This window comes from Scyliorhinus canicula, chromosome 2 (genome assembly GCF_902713615.1).
Source record: "Scyliorhinus canicula chromosome 2, sScyCan1.1, whole genome shotgun sequence".
In the NCBI taxonomy this organism is placed as follows: domain Eukaryota; kingdom Metazoa; phylum Chordata; class Chondrichthyes; order Carcharhiniformes; family Scyliorhinidae; genus Scyliorhinus; species Scyliorhinus canicula.
This window is the reverse complement of record NC_052147.1, coordinates 130,435,293-130,458,186: the sequence shown is the minus strand read 5'-3', so window position 1 is coordinate 130,458,186 and position 22,894 is coordinate 130,435,293. Positions and strand designations below refer to the sequence as shown.

The following is a 22,894-nucleotide window of genomic DNA, read 5'->3' as shown; positions in this document are numbered from 1 at the left end:
GGGGCTCGGTGGTAGCGATATTGGTGGGCAAGAGGTTGAGGTTTCAGGTGGAGAATGTGGTGTCTGAAAGGGACGGGGATGAGGAGGCAGGCACGTGACAGTGATGAATGCAGTTGAGGGGCGGTTGGAGGCACTGGCAAGAGTATATGGCGTACTGTGATCATGACTCCATCGAGACGCGGGTACCGGAGGTAGTGGTATCTATGAATGGGGAAGAACAAAGTTAGAGGTTCTGGGAAGGTTTCGATTCAGGCTGAAGTTTGTGTCGTGGGTGCGTCTGCTGTACTTGGCACTGGTGGCAAGTGTACAGACAAACGAGATGAGTTCACAGAGCTTCAGGTTGCACAGGGGAATGACACGCGGGGTGTCCACTGTCACCGCTGCTGTTTACGCTGGCGATAGAGCCCTTGGTGATGGCCCTTAGGGAGTCAGCAGAGTGGCAGGAGATTACGAGGGGGAGTAGGGGTCACCAGGTATCACTGTATGCAGACCAACTGCTGCATACCCGCTGGACAGTATGGGAAGAATTATGGGCTTATTAGAGAGGTTCGGGGCTTTCTCGGGTTTTCAGTTGAATGTGGGAAAAAGCGAGGTGTTTCCGGTGAATAAGGCGGGTCGGGAAGGCAATTTAGGGGTGTTGCCATTTCTGGTCGCCAGGGATAGGTTTAGGTATTTGGGGATTCAGGTGACAGGGAAGTGGTTATCGATGCACAAATGGAACCCAACAAAAGTTGGTGGAGTCGGTAAAGGAGGACTTTAGGAAACACCTGACATGGCACAGTAGCACAGTGGGTGGAACTCTTGCTTCACAGCGGCAGGGTCCCAGGTTCGATTCCCGGCTTGGATCACCGTCTGTGTGGAGTCTGCACGTTCTCCCAGTGTCTACGTGGGTTTCCTCCGGGTGCTCCGGTTTCCTCCCACAAGTCCCGAAAGACGTGCTGCGAGGTAATTTGAACATTCTAAATTCTCCATCCGTGTACCTGAACAGGCACCGGAATGTGGCAACTAGGGGCTTTTTACAGGAACTTCATTGCAATGTTAATGTAAGCCTACTTGTGACAATAAAGATTATTAGATGGTGTCCTCAAACCTCATCTCTCTCGCCTTCTCATTCTTCTCCTTGTGCGCCTTGAAGGAAATAATCACCCTCCCAAATAAACACCTGCAACGTCTTCCACAACGTTGAAGGGGAAATCCTTTCGCAAAAGCTCTTATCCACCAAGAGCGAAGTATCAAATAACATTGGGCTGGGGCTGAGCTGGGCTCGACCAAACCACAAGGTCAACATAATGCAGAACATGATCGGAAAATACTACCCCCAAGAATCCGACTCCTCCACCTCTGGCAGGAGGGATCTACCTACAACAAAAAAAATAATCAATTCAGGAATATACCTGATGGATCTGAGAAGATGAAGAACCCTATTCCCCAGGGTGTAGAAATCACCACGGCTCACCGCCCCATCTGCTCCATGCCAACAACCCATTAACCACTACATATCACCCATTCGGATAGTTCACAATCTTGCCCACCAAAAAGGCTACCTGCTTATTAATCAGGATCGCTGCTCCTGTGCCCTACTGCCAAATCCCAAATGAAACACATGTCCCACCCAGCCCTTCCATCATCTTATCCGATCTGTAACTGCAAATGGCTCTCCTGCAACAGCACATCAGCTTTCAAAGTCTTAAGCTGCATCAACGCCAGAGATCTCTTTACTGGGCCACTTAAACCTCTTACATTCCACGTGACCAGCCAGATTGGGAGAAGGGGCACCTAATCCCCTTGCCCCCACCAGTCAGCCATTCCCACCTCATCAGCAGTCCAGCAACCCTCCATGTAGGGCCGACACCAGATCCCCCAATACAGCCAGACAAGTCCCCAGTCACTGTCAGAAAACAAACCCAGCCCCTCCTCCCCCAACCAAGTATCCAAATAACCCTTTCCCCCAACCACCCAATACTCCTAACTCCTTACTTTATAAACCCCCCATCCTTTCACTTTCTTGACTTACTAATCGGCCACAACCCCAAATTTCCAGAACACCAGACCCCCCCCCCCCCGTCGAAAACCAACTTTATTAATTGCAAACGAGAACAACATTAACAGTAAACAACACCTGTCCCACCAACCCCCACAGAACAATTCTACATGTAAAGTATAAACAGTCCCTTCTACACCTCTTCAACTATTGATAAGAAAAGACCTGAGACCTCTCGACACAATTTCTGTAGTTCTACAGTCACAATTTCCACAATTAGTGGCATGGCCCGTGGCACTGTAATCAACTTCCCCATTTACTTTTCCCCTCCGGTGCATACGAAGCCTTCACTTTTGTAGCTGTTTCCCTCTTCTTTTGTTGTCTAGTTCAACATGGACTGCACGTCCCCTTACAATGGGGGATTTAAACCATCGAGTTAAAACTTTTGGGTGCACGTTCCATTGCCGGTTGGGTGGGAGCTCCCCCTTTTACAGCCGCTCTATTACATGCTGCACCAGACATTCCCCTCAGTCACTTCCTCAGTCTACCCTGTCACCATCAATGGTTTGTGCATATACATCCAAGTCTCTCTGCTCCTTCATCCCCTTTAGAATTTGATCAAAACAACTAATTTCCCATCATTCTTTCCTTAATGCTCTTTGTTGAACAGTATTTCCACCTGAAACAACCAATTACTGTGATGTGGTAGATTTTTTTCTCCGAGCTCTACTATCTGGACTGCACTGTAGTAACGTGCTGTACTGAAGCAAATAGCAGATTCTGCACCATTGTGCCAAAACAAATCACTAGTGGTTTGAAGTTGCAAAGTAAAACAGTTACTCACCTTGATTTGGATCTTGAGCGAGATCGTGACTTGGACCTGGAGTGTCTCGATCCATCTCTGGAACGGGAGCGCTCAGCAGAATTTTCTGGAGACTGACTGGCAGACTTGCCAGATCCATGCAGACTTTCACTTGGTGATTTAGAAGGGGAACGTGAATCCTATATTTAAAGATAAATGATTTAAATTTTTAGAAGTCTAAAAGGTGGTTCCATTAACAGAAGTATAATGTGATTAAACTCAAAGTATCTGAAATGGAATAAACAGGCAACCTAACTTGCATCCCACTGTTTAGCCCGTGCAGTTTCAATTAGGATTGCCCAGGCATTAAATACTTTCCTAGAATACACTAACAGCCCTAGGGTGTATTCTTCTACCTTGGTTTGTACAGTGCATGCATTTTTCTTTTTTTTTAAAGTACAATATACAGGTACGGGCTTACGTTAGCTGAACGATTCGAGTGAATTTATTAAGACATTACAATTCAATTCAAAATTAAAGTTCTGGCATGTGAAAGTATTCAAGAAGCTAAACTTGTCTTCATGCTCACTTACTTTTAATCAAATTTCACTCAAAAATAAAAAGTCCCTCGAGTGAAGTTTCACTCAAGGTTTCGTGAGACTACCGCAAGCCCCGCACGTACACATAAACAGACTAGAAATTACTTAGCGTAGTGCTTTCTGATTCCAGATACTTCTGATCTTAACTTCATTCTATTTCTTTTCTTCATTCTTCAGTTTCAAATTCTCACTTGGTTCATCTTCCCACTTCACACACTGCACACATTCTATTTGTGGGACTTCGTGTCTTTTTTTTTAGCATGCATTCTTTTTTTTCCCCAATTCAGCTTCACTTATTCCTGAGCTTCAATTATTATACAAAACTTGTCAATTGACTTCTTCCACATTTCTTTTCTTCATGAACATTAACCTTAACAAAAAAAGAACAGGATGAGGCATGTAATTGCAGAGAAAACCTGTGCTGAGATTAACCAGTAACAACCAGTGAAACTTTCAAAGATTCTCATCTGCAACAACTGTAGTTATAGGAAATAAAACTCTGCCTCGCCGACTCTAGTAACAGCCATAGGCAGGATTCTTAACTAGGCAACAAAGTGGTTAAGGTGAACACTTGGGTACTCAAGTTACAAACTAAGTGACCCAAGACACTCGTGCTTTAATGTCTGTAACTGGCAATGATTAAACTTTAGAATGGTATCATCTCAGCTATTGTTCTGATTTTGTTTGCATCTCACGCATCCTCCTCCAGTTGAACTATCTGGGAATGGGCTTCCCCACACCAGTTGTCAATTTCACTCTGGTCAGCAAGTACGAGGTACAATTCAAGATGAGTTATAACATACAAACTGGATCGACAGGTAACTCAGATTGTCTCAACCTTCCAATTTGGGGTCAAGAGCTCTTAAAGACCTTAATACCAGTATAAATCACCAAAATGGTCAATGGTCATTGTAAACATGTTATCAGACTGATACTCACCATCTCCTAATCTCCTACACCATTTGTTTCTTACCTGGAGGTGCACACAATGCTGAAATGTTAAAAACCCGTTAACCATAATTTAAACCGAAGAGTAACTCATTTCAGCTGAACAGTTATTCATAGAACCAGATCTTCATGGCACCAAAAGAAAAGGCCTGCACCACTCCATCATTCACCTTGGAACTAGCATGTCACTGAACAAACAGTTTAGAAGTACATGCATCATGCAGTTGAGTGCTAGTGTCAAATCCTGAAAGCAGTGGCCACACTGCAAATTGATGTAACCCTTTCAACATAATAAACCAGGTACAAATTTAGCACCAAAATTTAGTCCAAAGACATCAACTTGTTTAGATTTGCACTATTTTCTTTGTAGTCAAGATTTCATGTCTGTGCAGCATTCTGTGAATGAAAAACAAGAAAATAGATCCATACTGATTTTTTAAAAAAAAAAGGAAGCTAGATCATTAATTTGAAAGATTAATTTTACTTCAGCCATATGTATTTTAAGTTGTTCAACGGTGTGCCAGTGAAGGAGGTTTATGAATAAATCGACTGTACAATAAATGTACTATACAACTGCTAAAATGAGTTGACTTCTTCAGACTGGGACACTATAGCCTCTTTATTCAACTACTTGATCTGAACAAATCCAAGTTCATAGACGTTGATCAGATCCAATTGCATAAAAAGATGCTTCCCATTGAGGAAAGGTGGGTGGGAATGAAACTTGAATTCCATTGTTTAAAAAAAAGGGTGACTATAATCTTAGGACCTAGAAAACCAGTCCAAATTCAGGTTAGCTTGGATTTCAGGGGCATATTTTCACTTATTCCTACTAGTAACATGTAGTTGTAGACCAGCTTATTGACTTGTCTGACAGAACCAGCGAGGACCTTTTCAGTAAACTTCTGTTAAACTGACTGAAATACAAGGAACAAAGATTTGTGGTTTACCAAAAATGAACACATACAGTGGGCCACAAGGATCCAGCTTGAGAACAGTCACCCCAAGCATAGATTTGTTCAGAATATACATCAAATGCATAGACTTCTTTCAATAAAAGTTATAACACAGAAATGCTGGAAATCCCAAGCAAAAACAGAAAACGCTGGAAAGACTCACCAGCTCAGACAGCAACTATGGAGAAATAAAGAGTTAACACTCAAGATTAATGATATTTTGAGTCACCATCACAACCTGCAACATTAACTCCACAGAGGCCGTCAGATCTGTTGAATATTTCCAGCATTTTCTGTTTTTAAATTATAGCTGATAATATACTAGCACTTTCTGCACAGAAATGCTGGAATCTATGACAGCTGTGTTAGTTTTGGTTTGCTGTATTAGTGGTGGAGAAATGGGTCAATATTGCACCAATGTAGGCAGCACGGCGGTGCAGTGGTTAGCACTGCTGCCTCACGGGGCCGAGGTCCCAGGTTTGATCGGGGCTCTGGGTCACTGTCCGTGTGGAGTTTGCACATTCTCCCCGTGTTTGCGTACTCTCCCCGTGTTTGCGTGGGTTCTACCCCCACAATCCAAAGATGTGCAGGGTAGGTGGATTGACCATGCTAAATTACCGCTTAATTGGAAAAAATGAATTGCGTACCCTAAATTTATTTTAAAAAAATAAAAAATAAATATTGCCCCAATGCTTCTGATATGGCAGAGAAAGTCTCTTAAAAGCTTTCAATTTGCTAAGTTTTGATCCAGTAACAGCAATCTGCACCATTATTTGACTAATGTGTTGCACGTCGTACAACGTGGCTATGTAACACTATTTCTCGGTTTAATGGTGTACCAAAATTAGCCAAGGACAGGCCTTCAGCAGTCAGTATTGTAAGTTCTGAACCTACTGCTGTGGTGGGTTTGGCAAACAATCATAATAGAGCAACATATCTTTAATCACTCAAGCTATTTATTCAACTTTTATATATTTTTATAAATTTAAAGTACCCAATTAATTTTTCCCCCCAATTAAGGGGCAATTTAGCGTGGCCAATCCACCTACCCTGCACAACTTTGGGTTGTGAGGGTGAGACCCACGCAAACACAGGGAGAATGTGCAAACTCCACATGGACCGTGACCCAGAGCTGAGATCGAACCTGGGACCTTGGCGCTGTGAGGCAGCAGTGCTAACCACTGTGCCACCGTGCTGCCCTTATTCAACTTTTATAACAACTGAAATATATGAGCAATAAAAGAGCCATGAAAAAATAAAACAATATCGCTGAAGTCACTGTATTTTTCAAAGGGCATTGCTGACCCACTGGAAAGTTACCATTAATGGGTCACTGGAGTTCAGCCAGACACACCCTTCAAACAGTCTAAACCAGTCACAGGAAACCCAGACTAGTGAGTGGCCATCCTTCATCTCTGTGGGTCATAAGAATGAAATCAGGCATGTTCCCTAACCCTGTCCACATAAGATTAAATACTGCCGATATTTCATAACGAGTTATATAAAATGCATAATCGTTTATATTTTAGTAAACACATCAGCTTCAAATGGTAAAAACAAAAAGTAACATTTACACTTTGATGTGGAGACGCCGGGGTTGGACAGGGGTGGGCACAGTAAGAAGTCTTACAACACCAGGTTAAAACCTGCTAAAAACACTTGATGAAGAAGCAGTGCTCTGAAAGCTAGTAATTCCAAACAACCCTGTTGAACTTTAACCTGATGTTGTAAGACTTCTTACTGATTTACACTTTGGACACAGGAGTGCATGGCTCTCAGTCAATGCATATACATTTAGTATGCACCTATTTCACTTGCCCTTGTTTTACGTGCCTATCACTTCAGTCACACCAGTACGGGAAAAAAAACTATGCAGATGGAAATCAGCGGAACAGTCAACAAAATGCTTTGTGGGTCACACTGAGAACCCAAATTGTCCACAGGCTACCCACCACTGGTCTTAACTCTTGCCTAAAACAACAAAATGAAGCAACAAGGCAGCAACTCTCAGCATCACCTCATTACCAGCCTCCCCGGACAGGTGCCGGAATGTGGCGACTAGGGGCTTTTCACAGTAACTTCGTTGAAGCGTGACAATAAGCGATTTTCATTTCATTAAGTATTAAACATGTCTAGGGGCTTTACACAATAAACATACCATTTGGAAATATGTACTTGTAAATATGAAGAGATCTGCTGAGTACCATGCAGGTAGTTTGCTTACTTTAAGAATTTGCTTGAAAAGTGAGATAAGAAAAACTGTGCAATAAACTGACTACATTCTACAAGCTGGCCATGGTTTGCTGACTGGATCGTCACTATCCCTACCAATTTATTTTGCTGACTATACCAATCTCAAATGAACCTGTCTGAATGCACTGAAGTGACATGAAGAGCATTAACAAATGCTGTAACTTCGAAACCCTCCCCATAGAAACCGAATTAAATTTTGACGACCAATTTCAAAATAGCTTTCACGAATGTAAATTCATAGGTCAAATATCAATAAAAGTGTAATGGTAACTTAACTTCAGCTGGCACAATGAGGTTCTTGACTTTGCTAATGATTTTTGGGGCATTTTACAGCTGTGAAATTTACTGGATTTTTAAAAAAAACTTTTCTATTTGAACTTTCCCAAATTCTATCAAAATGCTCAGATAATTTTGTTTGTTAAGAACATGTCAGCAAGATTCCGATAATATAAATAGCTCAAATCCATTTGAGCAATATATTAAATTTTACCGCATCACATTTTAGCATGCAGAAACTTGTGCTCCTGAAAACTACTGCAAATGTTTTAAAACACAATACACCATCTCTGCAACTAAGCTACTTTGTAGAGAACAAATTTATTAGTAATTTCATTTAAAGCAAAAACACACACAGGGCTGGCAATGCAGGAATTCAGTTGGGAAAAAGCAGTCTAGAACAAACATTTTGCAAAAACCTCTCTGAACACAAAGCATTGGGGCATTATTCTCTTCACTTCACTGGAGCAGTGCTAGTTTTCACGTAGAAAACACTCTTCACTGACAGCCTCCCTCCTCCAGGTTTCAGGTTGTCTCAATTAGCAATAACCTCACTTCAGAGTTCAACACCATAGTCGTTGAGGTCTACAACACAGAAAAGGCCCTTGGCCCATCACACCTGTGCCAGTCAGAAACAACCAACTATTCTAATCCCATTTTTCAACAGTTAGTCCAAAGACTTCTATGCCTTGCAATTAATGTTATGCTGCCTCCACCACCCTTTCAAGGCAGTGAGATTCAGGGTCTCACTATCCTCGAGTGAAAACATCCCCTCTAACCCTCCTGCCTCTTACTTTAAAATCTATTGCCTCTGGTCATGGATCCTTCCACCAAGGGAAAACGCGTCAAGGAAAACAACTCCAGATAATTCTGTCTCTCTTAATAAACTCTCCAACCCAGACAACGTCCTGGGAAACTTTCTCTGCTCCCTTTCCAGTGCTATCACATCCTCCTGTAATGTGGATTCCAGAACTACACACAATAGATGTGGCCGAACCAATGTTTGTTCTAGCATAATCCACTGTTCTTAAACTCTCTACCTCGGCTAATAGAGTTTCTTGATCACCTTATCCACTTGCCCTGCTTCCTTACGGGTACATTCATATCCTGGTCCGTCTGATCCTCAGTGTTTCCCAGGGTCCTGCCGTTCATCATCTATTCCCTAGTCTGGTTTGTCCTGCCCAAGTGCATCACCTCACACGTATCCGGGTTGAATTCCATTTGCCACTGATCAACCCATCTATATGTTCCTGCAATCTAAGGCTACCGGCCTCACTATTTACCACGCCACCAATTTTTGTATAATCCACAAACTTACTGATCAACCCGCCTACATTCGTGTCCAAATCATTCACATAAACCACAAACAGCAAGGGCCCCAACACCGATGCCTGCAGGACCCCACTGGACACAGGTTTCCAATCAGAAAAACACCCCTCGACCATCACCTTCTGCTTCCTACCACTCAGCCAATAAGACTTGAACTTTTGGATTAAATATTAATCCAAGGCAACATCTAGCTCACTGGGCTAATTGCAGGCTTTGAAGGTAGACCAAGGCAAGCTAGCAGCACGGTTCAATTCCTGCAACAGCCTCCCTGGGCTAATCGCTGGCTTTGAAGGTAGACCAAGGCAAGCTAGCAGCACGGTTCGATTCCCGTAACAGCCTCCCCGAACAGGCACCGGAATGTGGCGACTAGTGACTTTTCACAGTAACTTCATTTGAAGCCTACTCGTGACAATAAGCGATTTTCATTTTTCATTTCATCTGCTCCAAATATTAGTAAGAACGCCAACAGAGCTACCATTTTGTTCAGCTGAATTTGTTGCCAGCGCCACGCATGCACAGTTCCCATGTTTTACTCAGGGTGGGGTTATGGTCCGGAAACCAGAAATTGAATTTTTTTTGACTGTCTTTGAGTTTTGGATCCTGCCAGTGTGAATCCTCTTGTATAAATTAGGAAATAGAAATAATAAATTTGGAATTTAATGTAATATTAACTGTAGTAGGAATGTTGATCATTATTACTATAATTGCATGAGACCTTATTAGTCCATTGTTTCAGCTTCAACACAGTGCTAAATGAATGCATATTTCAGAGCTTTCCTAGCCTGAGGGCGCTGGAGGAGAAATTAGGATTGGCGAGGGGAAACAAATGCAGGTACCTGCAGGTGCGGGACTTCCCACATAAGCAGGTTACAACCTTCCCGCTCCTACCACCAAGGGGGATACAGGGTAGTTTCCGGAGGGTGGATGATAGAAGGGAGGGTCTCTGACATTAACAAGGAACTCATGGGGTCAGAGGAGACGCAGACCGAGGACCTGAAGCGCAAGTGGGAGGTGAAATAGAGGATGGCCTCTGGGCGGACGCGTTGAGTAGAGTCAGCGCGTCCACAACATGTGCCAGGCTCAGCCTAATACAATTCAAGGTCGTTCACCGGGCTCACTTGACAGTGGCTCGAATGAGCAGGTTCTTTGGGGTAGAAGATAGGTGTGCAAAGTGTGCGGGAGGGCCAGCGAATCATGACCACATGTTCTGGACATGTCCAAAGCTTAGGGGATTCTGGCAGGGGTTTGCAGATGTCATGTCCACAGTGTTAAAAACAAGGGTGGCACCGAGTCCAGAGGTGGCGATTTTCAGGATGTTGGAAGATCCAGGAATCCAGGAGGCGAAAGAGGCAGATATTCTGGCCTTTGCTTCCCTGGTACCCCGGAGACAGATATTATTAGCTTGGATGGACTAAAAGCCCCCGAAGTCAGAGACCTGGCTATCTGACATGGCTAGTTTTCTGTTTGGAGAAAATGAAGTTTGCCTTGAGAGTCATGTTAGGGTTCGCCCGCAGGTGGCAACCGTTCGTCGACATCCTTGTGGAAAATTAATCGTCAGTGGGTGGGGTTAGTTTAGCTTAGAGTAGGGGGTTAATAAAGGTGGAACCTGTAAGGGAGGAAGATGGCTTTTGCACTATGTTCATAGATTAATGTACATTGTTTATTTTGTTGTTGTTGTAAAACCAAAAAATACCTCAATAAAATGTTAATAAAAAAATGTATAGTTCACGTTTGTAGATTTTTGGAATCAACCCTAAGAGATTAACCCTGATGGTTACAAAACAGACCTGTGAAACTCCTCCTGCATGAACTTCCCATCACCATTCCAATTTCTATCTGCCTCTTCTCTCCAGCTGCAATATCTTTTTAAATTTAAAAAAAAAGAGTATCCAATTCATTTTTTCCAATTAAGGGGCAATTTAGCGTGACCAATACACCCACTCTGCACATCTTTCGGTTGTGGGGACTATACAAACGCAAAAACAGGGAGAATGTGAAAACTCCACATGGACAGTGACCCAGTGCCAGGATCAAACTTGGGACCTCAGCACTGTGAGGCAGCAGTGCTACCCATTGCACCAGCGTGTTACACTCCAGCTGCAACATTAATATCACTGCTCCTCAGCTGCAACATTTCCCATGGTCTTCCCCAGCCAATGTGAAGGAAGTGGTGTCTTTGTGGGGGATTAAATTCTCTGAAATTGATGTTGACACTGTCCCACAAGGACTTGATGGATTGCTGCACATGTGTGGACTACTGCGCATGTGCAGTCAAGTATTGGCAGCCATCTTGCATGGCCATTGCTTGTTGCGAGAAGCGTTTGGAGAAACGGGATCAGAGCCCTGCCGATACGGAAGACAGCCATCTTGATTTAATAAACAGCAAATTTCAAACTGATCATTTCATTCCATCATTTTAGTATAGAACATAGAGAACAAGAACATACCACCAACTTGTGCTGCATTCAGGCCCCAAGTGCCTGCGATACAAGAACAAGATGCTATTCCATTAAATAACACCAACTGGGGGGTGGCACAATGGTTCGCACTGCTGCCGCACAGCGCCAGAGACCCTGGTTCAATTTCAGCCTCAGGTGGCTAACTGCGTGTAGTTTGCACTTTCTCCCCGTGTGCGCGTGGGCTTCCCCCCGGTGCTCTGGTTTCCTCCCTCAGTCCAATGATTTGCAGGTTAGATGGATTGGCCATGCTAAATTGCCCCCAAGTGTCCAAAAGGTTAGGTGAAGTTACTGGGTTACAGGATAGGGTGGAGGCGTGGGCTTAAGTAGGGTTCTCTTTCCAAGGGCCAGTGCACTCGATGGGGCAAATGTCCTCTTCTGCACTGTAAATTCTTTGATTCTATAAATTGAACTTGGGTGGTGGAGGAAAATGGCAGAGAAAGAATTCAAATTATTAATCTAACAATTTATATTTAAATAAGGCCTTTAAAAGTAGTGAAAATGTTCCAAGGTGCCTAACAAATAATGATGCAAAGGCACATAAAGGAGATATTAAGACAGTTGATCAAAAGCTTGGTCAAAGTGGTTAAGTATTAAGCGCTGTCGAAAGGGGGGAAGAGACAGATGGTCAGCCTTTTCTGGGACTTGGGGCACAAGCAGTTGGAAACCTGTTGCCAGAGGTAGAGCGATTACATACAAACATACGAATTAGGAGGAGTAGGCCCCTCGATAATTCAAAGCCATTCAATAAGATCATGGCTGATCTAATTGTAACCTCAACCCCACATTCCTACCTACACCAATAACCTTCCATTCCCCTGCTTATTAAGAATCTACTTGGTTTTGCCTTAAAAATATTCAAAGACTGTGTCCACAGCATTTTGAGCAAAGACATGAACCTCAAAAAATTCCTCATCACAGAAGAAACATCCTTCCCATGTTCACCCTGTCAAGACCCTGGTCTGCACTGGTAGTGTTGCTTTGGCTGAGTGAGAGTGCATTTTGGAGTTGGGTTTGAGATTCTTGCTTCCTGTGTGGACACGAATGGAGACTGCAGGAAGGTTGAGAAAACTGACCACAGCACCGTGACACAGGCAGCCATTCAAATGGGGGGAAATATAACATAATAAGAACTAGGAGCAGGGGTAGGCCGTCTGGCACTTCGAGCCTGCTTCACTGTTCAATGAGATCATGGCTGATCTTTTGTGGACTTAGCTCCACATTCCCACTCTTTATTCCTTTATTCTTCAAAAAACGACCGATCTTTGTCTTGAAAACCTTTAATGGGTATGGTATAGTTAGGGGCATTGACACTGTTCTGTGACCAGGATCGAGAATCCCGAAGGCTGTGTTGCCGACCTGGTGCTCGGGTTCAGGATATCTCATCTGGGCTACAGAGGAACTTGGAGTGGGAGGGTAAAGATCCAATTGTTGTGGTCCACTTTGGTACCAACGACATAGGTAGAACGAGTTTGAAGGGGGTGGAAACCCAAGCAGGAATTCAGAAAGAGCAGAAGCAAAGTTGGAATTTGAAGGCAGAAAATTAGCAAGTGAATTTGGAAGGCAGCCTAAATAAAGACGAGAAACAAGGAGACTGGTGAATAAGGCTAGGGCACATAGGAAAGGAAGATAGCATAAGCTATTACTTAAACAGTCTCAAGGGAAAGAACAGCATGCCAACACTCCCGGTCAGAGGGTTTCAGCTAGAGTGGGGAAATGGCAAAATTATTAAAGAAACAAGCTTGCTATGAGGAGATATAATATGCTGGAAGTATCAAATGAGGCTCTGTGGGTTGAATTGTAGAACAGAAAACACAATCACACTGCTAGGAGTGCAGTACATACCAAAACAAAGGGAAATAGAAGAGCAAATATACAGGCAAAGTGCAGAAAAATGCAGAGGGAACAGCGCAGTTGTAATAGGGCATTTCAATTCCATTATTACCTGGCACAAAGTCAGTGTAAAAATACATTCAGGAGAATTTTTAAACGAACGCAAAATAAGTCCAACAAGAAAGGACAATTTTGGACTTTTATGGGAATGAAACTGTCATCAGTCAGAGTACATTTTGATGGTAGTGGTAATAATTTAGTTTTGGGCTTCCGGTGGCGGCTATGAGGGAGTAGGTCGCATACTTGGTGGCTCCCACTCTGGCTGGGCTTTTGGATCTTTTCCCCCGACTTTTTCGTAGTTTCGAGTCTTGATTTGGAAAGTGCGGACATTTAAGTACTGGATCCACACAGTGGTGCATGGAACGGAGAACCCCCAAGGATCGTAAGGGTATTGAAGTAAAGGGTGGAAATGAGTCCAGGGGTAGCAATCTTTGGGGTGTTGGAGGACCCGGGTGTTCAGGGGTTGGGAGAGGCAGATGTTCTGTTCTTTTCCTCCTTGGTAGCCCGGCGACGGATGCTACTGGTTTGGAGGGAGTCTAGGCCTCCGAACTCAAGAGGCCTGGTTAACCGACGTGGCGAGCTTTCTCGGCCTGGAAAAGATCAAGTTGGCCTTAAGAGGGTCAGGGATCGCCCAGAGGTGGCAACCATTCATTGACTTCTTTGTGGGGAATTAATCGTCAGCGGGGAGAGGGGGTAGTATAGAGTAGGAGATTAAATAGGCGGGCCTTGCAGGGACGGATGTTGGCAGCTGTTTTTTCTGTTCTTTGTATTCTATTGTTTTTTTTGTACTGTGGTTGCTTGTTATGCCAAAAATACCTCATTAAAAATTGTTTGTTAAAAAAATAATTCAGTTTTAGCATAATTATGGAAAGGAATAAAGATAGACTAAGAATAAACAATCCAAATTGGGGAAAGAATAATTTCACTGAGCCAAAGACATGACAAAAGTGCACTTGAAATAGCTATTTGAAATGCCAGCATAGTGGGATGCATTTAAGGAAGATCAGCCCTCACAAAAGAGGTGGACGTTGCAGTCATTGGACTGGAGGATGTTTGAAGGTTATTGGATGGAATAAACATAGCGAGGGGGAAATATTAAAGAGCATCTTTGAAAATGTATAACTCGCCAGGTCCATATGAGATACATCCCAGGCTGCCAAGGGAGGAAATAGCAGACGCTCTGACCATTACTTTCCAAGCTTCTGGCTCCTGGCAGAGTGCCGCAAGAGTGTAAATATTACACCCTTGTTTAGCAAGGGAGGAAAGGGAAGCCCAAGTAAGGAAGCGATAGCCTGATTAATTAAAGGCCAGTCAACCAGTATCGGAATTATTTTTTAAAAAAATCTGCGACAGTATAGATCGAACTGTATGAAACACTAGCTAGGCCACAGCTAAATTATTGCATTAAGTTCATGTCACCACATTACAGGAAGCATATGATCACACTGGGAAGGGTACAAAGTAGATTTACAAGATGTTGCAGGGAAGGAGGATTTTAGCCAGGATGAAAGACGACACTATGATGAGTTGTAAAGCGAAAGGTGCAGAGGATACTGGAAGTCTGCAGAGGGATTTGGATAGGTTAAGTGAATGGGCTAGGGTCTGGCAGATGGAATACAATGTTGACAAATGGGAGGTTATCCATTTTGGTAGGAATAACAGCAAAAGGGATTATTATTTAAATGGAAAAATATTAAAACATGCTGCTGTGCAGAGACCTGGGTGTGCTAGTGCATGGAATTTTGTCCTTCATTGCTAGAGGGGTGGAGTTTAAGACTAGGGAGGTTATGCTGCAATTGTATAAGGGGTTAGTGATGCCACACCTGGAATATTGTGTTCAGTTTTGGTCTCCTTACCTGAGAAAGGACGTATTGGCGCTGGAGGGTGTGCAGAGGAGATTCACGAGGTTAATCCCAGATCTGAAGGGGTTGGATTACGAGGAGGAAGTTAAGTAGACTGGGACTGTACTCGTTGGAATTTGGAAGGATGAGGAGGGATCTTATAGAAACATATAAAATTATGAGGGGAATAGATAGGATAGATGCGGGCAGGTTGTTTCCACTGGTGGGTGAAAGCAGAACTAGGGGGCATAGCCTCAAAATAAGGGGAAGTAGATTTAGGACTGAGTTTAGGAGGAACTTCTTCACCCAAAGGGTTGTGAATCTATGGAATTCCTTGCCCAGAGAAGCAGTTGAGGCTCCTTCATTAAATGCTTTTAAAATAAAGATTGATCGTTTTTTGAAGAGTTAAAGGATTAAGGGTTTATGGTGTTCAGGCCGGAAAGTGGAGCTGAGTCCGGAAAAGATCAGCCATGATCTCATTGAATGGCGGAGAAGACTCGAGGGGCCAGATGGCCTACTCCTGCTCCTAATTCTTATGTTCTTATCAAATAGGCTGCAGTTACTTTCTTTGGAACACAGGCTGAGAAAAGATTTAATTGATGATAGCAAATATTCCACCTTGGCAGGGAGGTGAATTACCATGGGGCATAGTAACTGACAGAAATCTGATGAAGGATCAAATGCATGAAATGTCATAGACAGTCTTTACTCTTTGCAAATGCTGCCTAATATACATTTTCAGAATCTTGCTTTTTTAAAAAAAAAAGATTTTCATGATTAGTTCAGGAGAAATATTTTCATGCATATGGTAGAATTCTCAGCCTAATTTGTGACAGCGACATAAACCCTCTCCGTATGAGAAAAATACTTTGATATTCACTCGACCTGTCAGAACCTAATGGGCTACTCACCCCCCAACCTTTTCTGGAGAAATGTGCCCCAGCCTGTTCAGTCTTTCATGATGGGTACAACCTCACACATCTGGACACTTTTGCACCTTCTCTTGTGCCTCAACATCCTTTATATAATATGGCGATAAGAACTGTCCAACTGTGACTCTGTACAAGTTAACATAACAATGTGCTTTTGAATTTTATTCCTCTAAAACTGTACCCCAATTCTTACGTTGGTTTTGAGAATGGCCTGACCCTGTGTCGCTACATTTTTTAAAATAAAAAGAGTACCCAATTCATTTTTTCTAATTAAGGGGCAATTTAGCGTGGCCAATCCACCTAGCCTGCACATCTTTTGGGTTGTCGGGGCAAAACCCACACAAACATGGAATGTGCAAACTCCACACAGACAGTGACCAGAGCTGGGATCGAACCTGGGACCTCGGCGTCATGAGGCAGCAGGGCTAACCCACTGCATCACCGTGTTGTTACTTTTAATGATTTGTGCATCTTGGCTAGTGGCTCCCTTTACCAACTAAATGTTCATTATGCATGTTATATTTTGTCGCAGTCCTCCTCTGTATTAACTCCGCACCCCTCCCCATTTGGCATCGTCCTCAAATTTTGACATTGCTCTGTTTGCTGAAATTGCCATGATATGCAAGTCAAGAACTAATGGGTAAACATTCTGGATGAAATGCCATTTTTTGAAGGAGATTATTGTTTTTACCCCATAATGGATATAGCAACATTTATTGTCAATCTCTATCTATCTATAAAGGTAATAGGGATCTGCCACCTTGATTCATTGCAGTTCTTGTGGTGTGGGTGTTCCACAAAGTGCTTGTAGGGAGGGAGTTTCAGGATTTTAAGCCAGTGACGGAATATAGTTCCAATTCAGAATGGCATGTGCGTAAATTAAACTGAATGCTGCAATTTACCAATCAACTACATATATTTCTGATAAAAAACAGGTTAAAAGGATGAGGAACAGGTGGATTTGAGACCAGGAAGAGATCAGCCATGATCTGATTGAATAGCAGAGCAGGCTCAAAGGGCTGAATTGCCTACTTCTGCCCCTAATTCCTATGAACCAGTTAAGATGGAAAGCTCTTTTTCCGCCAGCACAGACTGGGCTAAATGATCGCTTTCTATGCGTAAATTTATGTTCTTAAGAATGAGGAGAGATAGCTTACCCTCGTCAGTCACCAGCGAGACATAGCAGCAGTATCAGTTAAAATGGGAGTCAGGAAGAGAGGTTGGGTGATCAGCAGTTTATTGGGAACAGAGGTGAGGTAGCAGAAGATCGGCCTCATGGTTGATAATTTTGTAGACATATGGGGCAAAAGAAAATTATGATATTCAGAGCAAGGGAAACTTGACTCACTGGACTCATAATTAGCAATGCTTTACCTCTAAAAATTTTAACTTTTTTAAAAATTCAAAGCGTAACACTTAACGACACCCCAAAGTCAAATATTTAGAAACATGGAAGGCTATGGAATCATAGGTATTCAATTCAGAGAAAGATGCAATAACCTCCAAATCAGCATTAATACCAAGTGATCCTGATCTTACATTTGGCAAGTTATATTTTTTATTCACCCATAGTTATGAAATATTACTTGTACTCAAGACGAACATGGCAACATGCATTTCTGCCAATAACAGCCACATTCACTAAATGGGGGAAAAGTTATATTTTCTTCTACTTTACCCATACACAATCAAAGAAATTGGTGTTATTTCTGTATGCGGAGGAATTTTAAACAACCTGCAAAACCACTGAAGATCTGTTTTCTCTCTGGCCCTTGTATGAACGCACTGTGCCCAACTACTGCAACGTACACAGGGAATAACAGCCATGTCTGTAAACACCATTTAATATTACAGGATACTGTTCACGGCTGGGTAAAATTTAATTCCAAATTTGTGTGAATGAAATTGTGGGGGCTCCAAAATGGAATGACATTTGCTTTCACCCTCGAGTCATCAATACTCTTGCTGCACGATTCTAACAATGTTTCTACCAACATCAATTCTTGGAGACAGATCTACATGTTCCATTGCAGATAAAAGCCTCAAACATGCTGTACCTACATCACCAATGCAGGCAGCAAGTCTCCACGTTTTAAAATATAGGCATATTGGCAACTTTTAAATGCATATTTTACTACCTTCGAAGGATTAGTAATTTTCTGGGGAAAGAAAATTATATTGTCTGCTGCATGCATTTAGAATTACGTCAAATACTGTCTTAATATACGTACTACACTAATTGCATAACAATTCCAATTCTTTATTTTAATATGGTCTTAAATACTGCACATCATTTAACTAACAGTCCTAACTACCTACGTCAGGAAGACAATTATGGCTATGTCAGGACAAAGACAAGGTAATGCATTGAGATTAGTGTAGAAGTGAAAACATGGCCCATTTAACAAAAGTAAAAATAAACTGTACAGTACAAATGTTAATGAGGCACAGATTAGCAAACTGAAACATAATTTCACCAAAAAATGTAAATTAATCTATCACAGTCCATTCTTCCTTCCTCTGTCAGGCATATCTGCCGGTTCTGTCCACCGTACTAAATTTTCCAATCTTTCTTAAATGTCTGTTCACCTCAATCATTAAATCTGATGAAGGATTAAATGCATTAAATGTCATAGTCTTTACTCTTTGCAGATGCTGCCTAACATGTAGTTTCAGCATTTTCTTTTTCAGATTTTCAATACATGCAAAGTTTTTTTCCCTTTCTGCATTTCACCACTGTATGTATGGAGCATGTACGCAGATTACCTTTATTCTCCCAGAATTCTCAAAAATAGCCACCAATAGGAGTGCGCCCTGTAACTAATACTCAATTGGCAGGTTAGCCATCAATGAATGGGGATAATTGGCGTACAAATATTGAAGTGTCCGATCAGCCATGATCGTATTCAATGGCAAAGCAGGCTCGATGGGCTGAATGGCCTGCTCCTGTTCCTCTCATGTCATCTTCAAATAATATCCTACACAAATATAAGCATATCCTTTTGTGAGAAAGCGTTAAAAATGTCTTGGAACAAAACAATCCACCAAACGCGCTAAGTTACATGAGTGACCTCATATCTCTGTGCGCTTCAGTGAGACCAGAGATAAATCATGACCAAAGACAAATCATGACCAAAGACTTCCATTTACATTTTCACAGAAAAATGTGACAATATTCTGGAGTGTGACAACTAAATAATTAAGGGTTTGCAGATTATGATCAAAAACACTGGTAAAATTCCTGTGCAATAAACATAGAATTTAACTTGGTCACAGTAAATCAGAAGCCCTGATGGTGACATGGAGTCCATTATACTGTCCATAAAATGAACATAGAAAATAATGGTTTTGCACAAATCAGATAGTATCTGAAAGAGAAAGATGACTGACACTGCAGGTATAAACCTTCATTAAAATTCAGACTTCATCAATTCTAAAAATGGGTTCCATCTAAAAACATCAATACTTCATTCCCAGATGGCACTGACCCACTGTATGCTTCCACCATTTTCTATTATCAAAGATTTCCAGCATTTGTATGTTTAATGAAATTTCTCAAGCAGTGCAAACTACTTCAAATTTGAATTGCTTGGCCCCCGGTATCAATACCGAAGACATTTGATGCACATTTGTAAATTGCATTCTGCATGTACTGAAATAACATGGATTTTGAAAAGGGACTCGGAATTAAAAGTTTTCCCATATTTCAGGGAACAAGATTAACACAAAGGAACCAAATTTAATTAACTCTAAGTGGCTTCAGTGGGTAAATAAATGAGCCATGATTTCAATAATTGAAAAGTACACAAATACTGAAAACCTTAAAATTAATATCAACCTATAGTACAGTATGTAAATAAAAACAACGAACCTTTAATGCTTCTATCTTCTTTTGTCTTGGGACTCTTCCCTCATCAATGTCAGTGACACTACTAATAAATGTAAAATAACAGGAAGCTCTGACAAACACTTTAGGGACTAGAGCTCCAACATTTTTTAAGCCTCTCTATATATGCAGGATAACAAAAAATAAACTTCCAGACATATGAAGAACAGGGTCGGATCAAAATAAGATCTTGCGCAATGGTAAAAAATACAAGCAAGTATTTCAATAACCATATTCTGGAGCATTTATTGTTGGGCTTGGTGCATGGATTCACATGTCAAATTTTCAAAGCAATACATTTGGAAGGAAATACAAGGCACTATTTTAACCAGATTATTTTTTTTAAAGTATTTGAAATAGTGACTGTCCAGGTTCTTCTGCAAGTTGCAGTCAGGGCACAATGAAGTTACAACACTGTGCAAAGGAAGCAAAACATGGACATGCAAAGTGCAGGGGAAAAATTACTAATACTACAAATTCCTAATCTCAACCTTTGTTGTTTTGCGAAAAGGGGGCAAGCAGAGTATAAACACTTTCCGGTGGTGGGAAAGCTCTTTACAGCTGAGTTCAACTTTTCACAAAAGCATCAGAAGACCCAGAGGAAAGTGGGCAACTGCTATTCTTAAATGGAAAGTATTAATGCCGAGCCCTAATATCTTACTTACATTTTGGAACTCCCTCCCCCTTGTCTTCTATTGTCGGTAGCTTCGGTTATATATCAGGGTTTTGGGAAAAGGGGGTTAAAGAGAAAAATATTCGCACAGTGATTTGGTAAAATACATTTGTCAGTAAAAATCATGGAAACTGCTCCTTGCAGGTATTGTACAACGGTTCAGTATTCAAATCTTAAAGATTAAAAGCTGCAAAACCTGTTAAATGTATGTTTGGCACTAAACCCAAATTAAATTTGCTTTCAGATTGTAACTGTAGATTCAAGGCAGCATAAATGTAATCTGTATGCACCCACCCCCATCAAGCCCTAAACTTCTACTATTATTTTGCATGCCCAGGGCAGGAACATAACTGAAGTAAATGCATACCATCCATTAATCTTAATGAGATTTAATTAGAAATAAAATATCAACAAGGTACATTAATACAGGATTTAAAAAGCTAGTTACTTTTGGGGGGAAATTATTGAATCATGTAAACCTGTGCACTTGAGGTTAAACACTCTGTAAACTGACAACTCCACAAAACAGAACTTTAATGTTTTACTTCTGGTTTCCCACAAGCCACGTTCACCAACTGCCAACATCTACTGTTTATTTCCACTGTCAAACTAATGTTTCATCAACCCCCACCCCCCCCCCTTAAATTAGTTACAACTTCAGGAGGCAATTCTGGATATTACCAAAACAATGTTAAGACTCGACTAAATTTGGTTTGTAACCCAACGATCCTGGTACACTGCAAAAAGCTATGCCATCACTTGCAAATTCTTGCTGCAGCTTCCTCTCCAACCTGCCCCATCCCCACAAACAAAAACACAGTAAACGCATGGTTAAGTTTTATTTTCCTCTACACCCCTCACAGTCCCATCTGAAAGCAGAACTATATTTTAATCGAACTACTGCAATTCACCCCCTAATTATTCTCAGGGAACAAAATCACGGATGTAACCCTTAGATTATTGTCTGTTGACAATATGAACTGATGTTGCAATGCAGCCGGTTTGCACGTGGATCACGACTGCACAGGAGGGTGCGGCGTTTCCACAATAAAACAAAACCTACACCCCCCCCCCCCAGTCATAAATAATGAAGACAAAACTCCACCCCGTATTAAATGAGACAGTTTTATTGTTTTTAAATGAATGGACCGATGAAATCCGAAATGCAGCAATAACGAGTCAGGCGCGAAGGAAGGCGGCTCCCCTACTAGCCCAGCCAGCTCCACCATCGCTGCGCGCCCGCCCTCAACCCGCATGCAGCCAATCACAAGGCGCAAGAGCACAAGGTACCTCGGGAGGCCAGCCTCTCCGCTCCCGCATTGGTGCAGCCCGGCATTGACAAGCACCGGCATTGACAAGCACCCACATGGACCAATCACAGCCGCCCCCCTCCCCAGATGTCGCGCGCAACTATCGGCCTTCTGGCGCCAGAGCCAATCGGCGCGAAGGAGAGGGGCGGGTCCTCACCAGAACATTCGCCAGGCGATCCCCCCCCTCCCTCCGAGAGCGACCGACATGAATTTAGAAAAAAAATCCACAATATTTCGACAAAAACTCACCCTCTCCAAAAAGGTTAGTTCTTCGATGTCGCTCATGTTGGCAGCTATGAAAACGAATTGCTTCAAACTATTGGAGGGGGAAGAAGGGGGAAAAGGGATGAAAAAAAAACAAAAGCTAAGCGCCAGAGCCCCAACCGACGGCACCTACCTCGAGCTCTGCACTACAGGAAGTGACGACAGCCGGCTGACGTACTTCCGTCCAGGGGTCGTTGCTAAGGTCTTTTGTTGTTGTTATTGTTGTGGACGATTCAGGCGGGCAGTGAGGTACAGTTTCGGATTTACTCTTCTGACCAGCGTAGTCCCTACAACTTCATCTCCCACTCATGCTTCAATTGGGAGAGTTTAGAAGCGCGCGTCTTTTGTGTTGACATGGAAACGAGGAGCAGGCCATTCAGCCCTTCCAGTCTGTTTCCCCCATTCAATATCCTCTTCTCAATGCCATATGATTGAATTAACTTTTTTTCTTTAACTTTTTATTGTCACAAGTATGAAGTTACTACGAAAAGCCCC

At 42.2% G+C, this 22,894-nt stretch overlaps 1 protein-coding gene across 13 annotated transcripts in view; it reads right to left on the bottom strand.

The window, feature by feature from the left end:
• The window catches only part of tra2b (transformer 2 beta homolog), a 62,687-nt gene extending 40,120 nt beyond the window's left edge, over positions 1 to 22,567 (bottom strand). For 4 of the 13 annotated variants that reach the window (XM_038786699.1, XM_038786705.1, XM_038786779.1 and 1 more), the window contains exons 1-3: positions 22,385 to 22,562; positions 20,818 to 20,844; positions 2,826 to 2,983 (exon numbers count right to left, since the gene is read on the bottom strand). In XM_038786699.1, the coding sequence (XP_038642627.1) occupies positions 2,826 to 2,983; positions 20,818 to 20,844; positions 22,385 to 22,420 (221 nt within the window). In that variant the 5' untranslated portion in view covers positions 22,421 to 22,562. Of the gene's footprint in view, positions 1 to 2,825; positions 2,984 to 3,487; positions 5,721 to 17,423; positions 19,008 to 19,032; positions 19,245 to 20,137; positions 20,199 to 20,817; positions 20,858 to 22,384 lie in introns of those variants that run through there. The other 9 variants (XM_038786727.1, XM_038786735.1, XM_038786758.1 and 6 more) reach the window with 9 other exon arrangements.
• Positions 22,568 to 22,894: the final 327 nt, after the last annotated feature.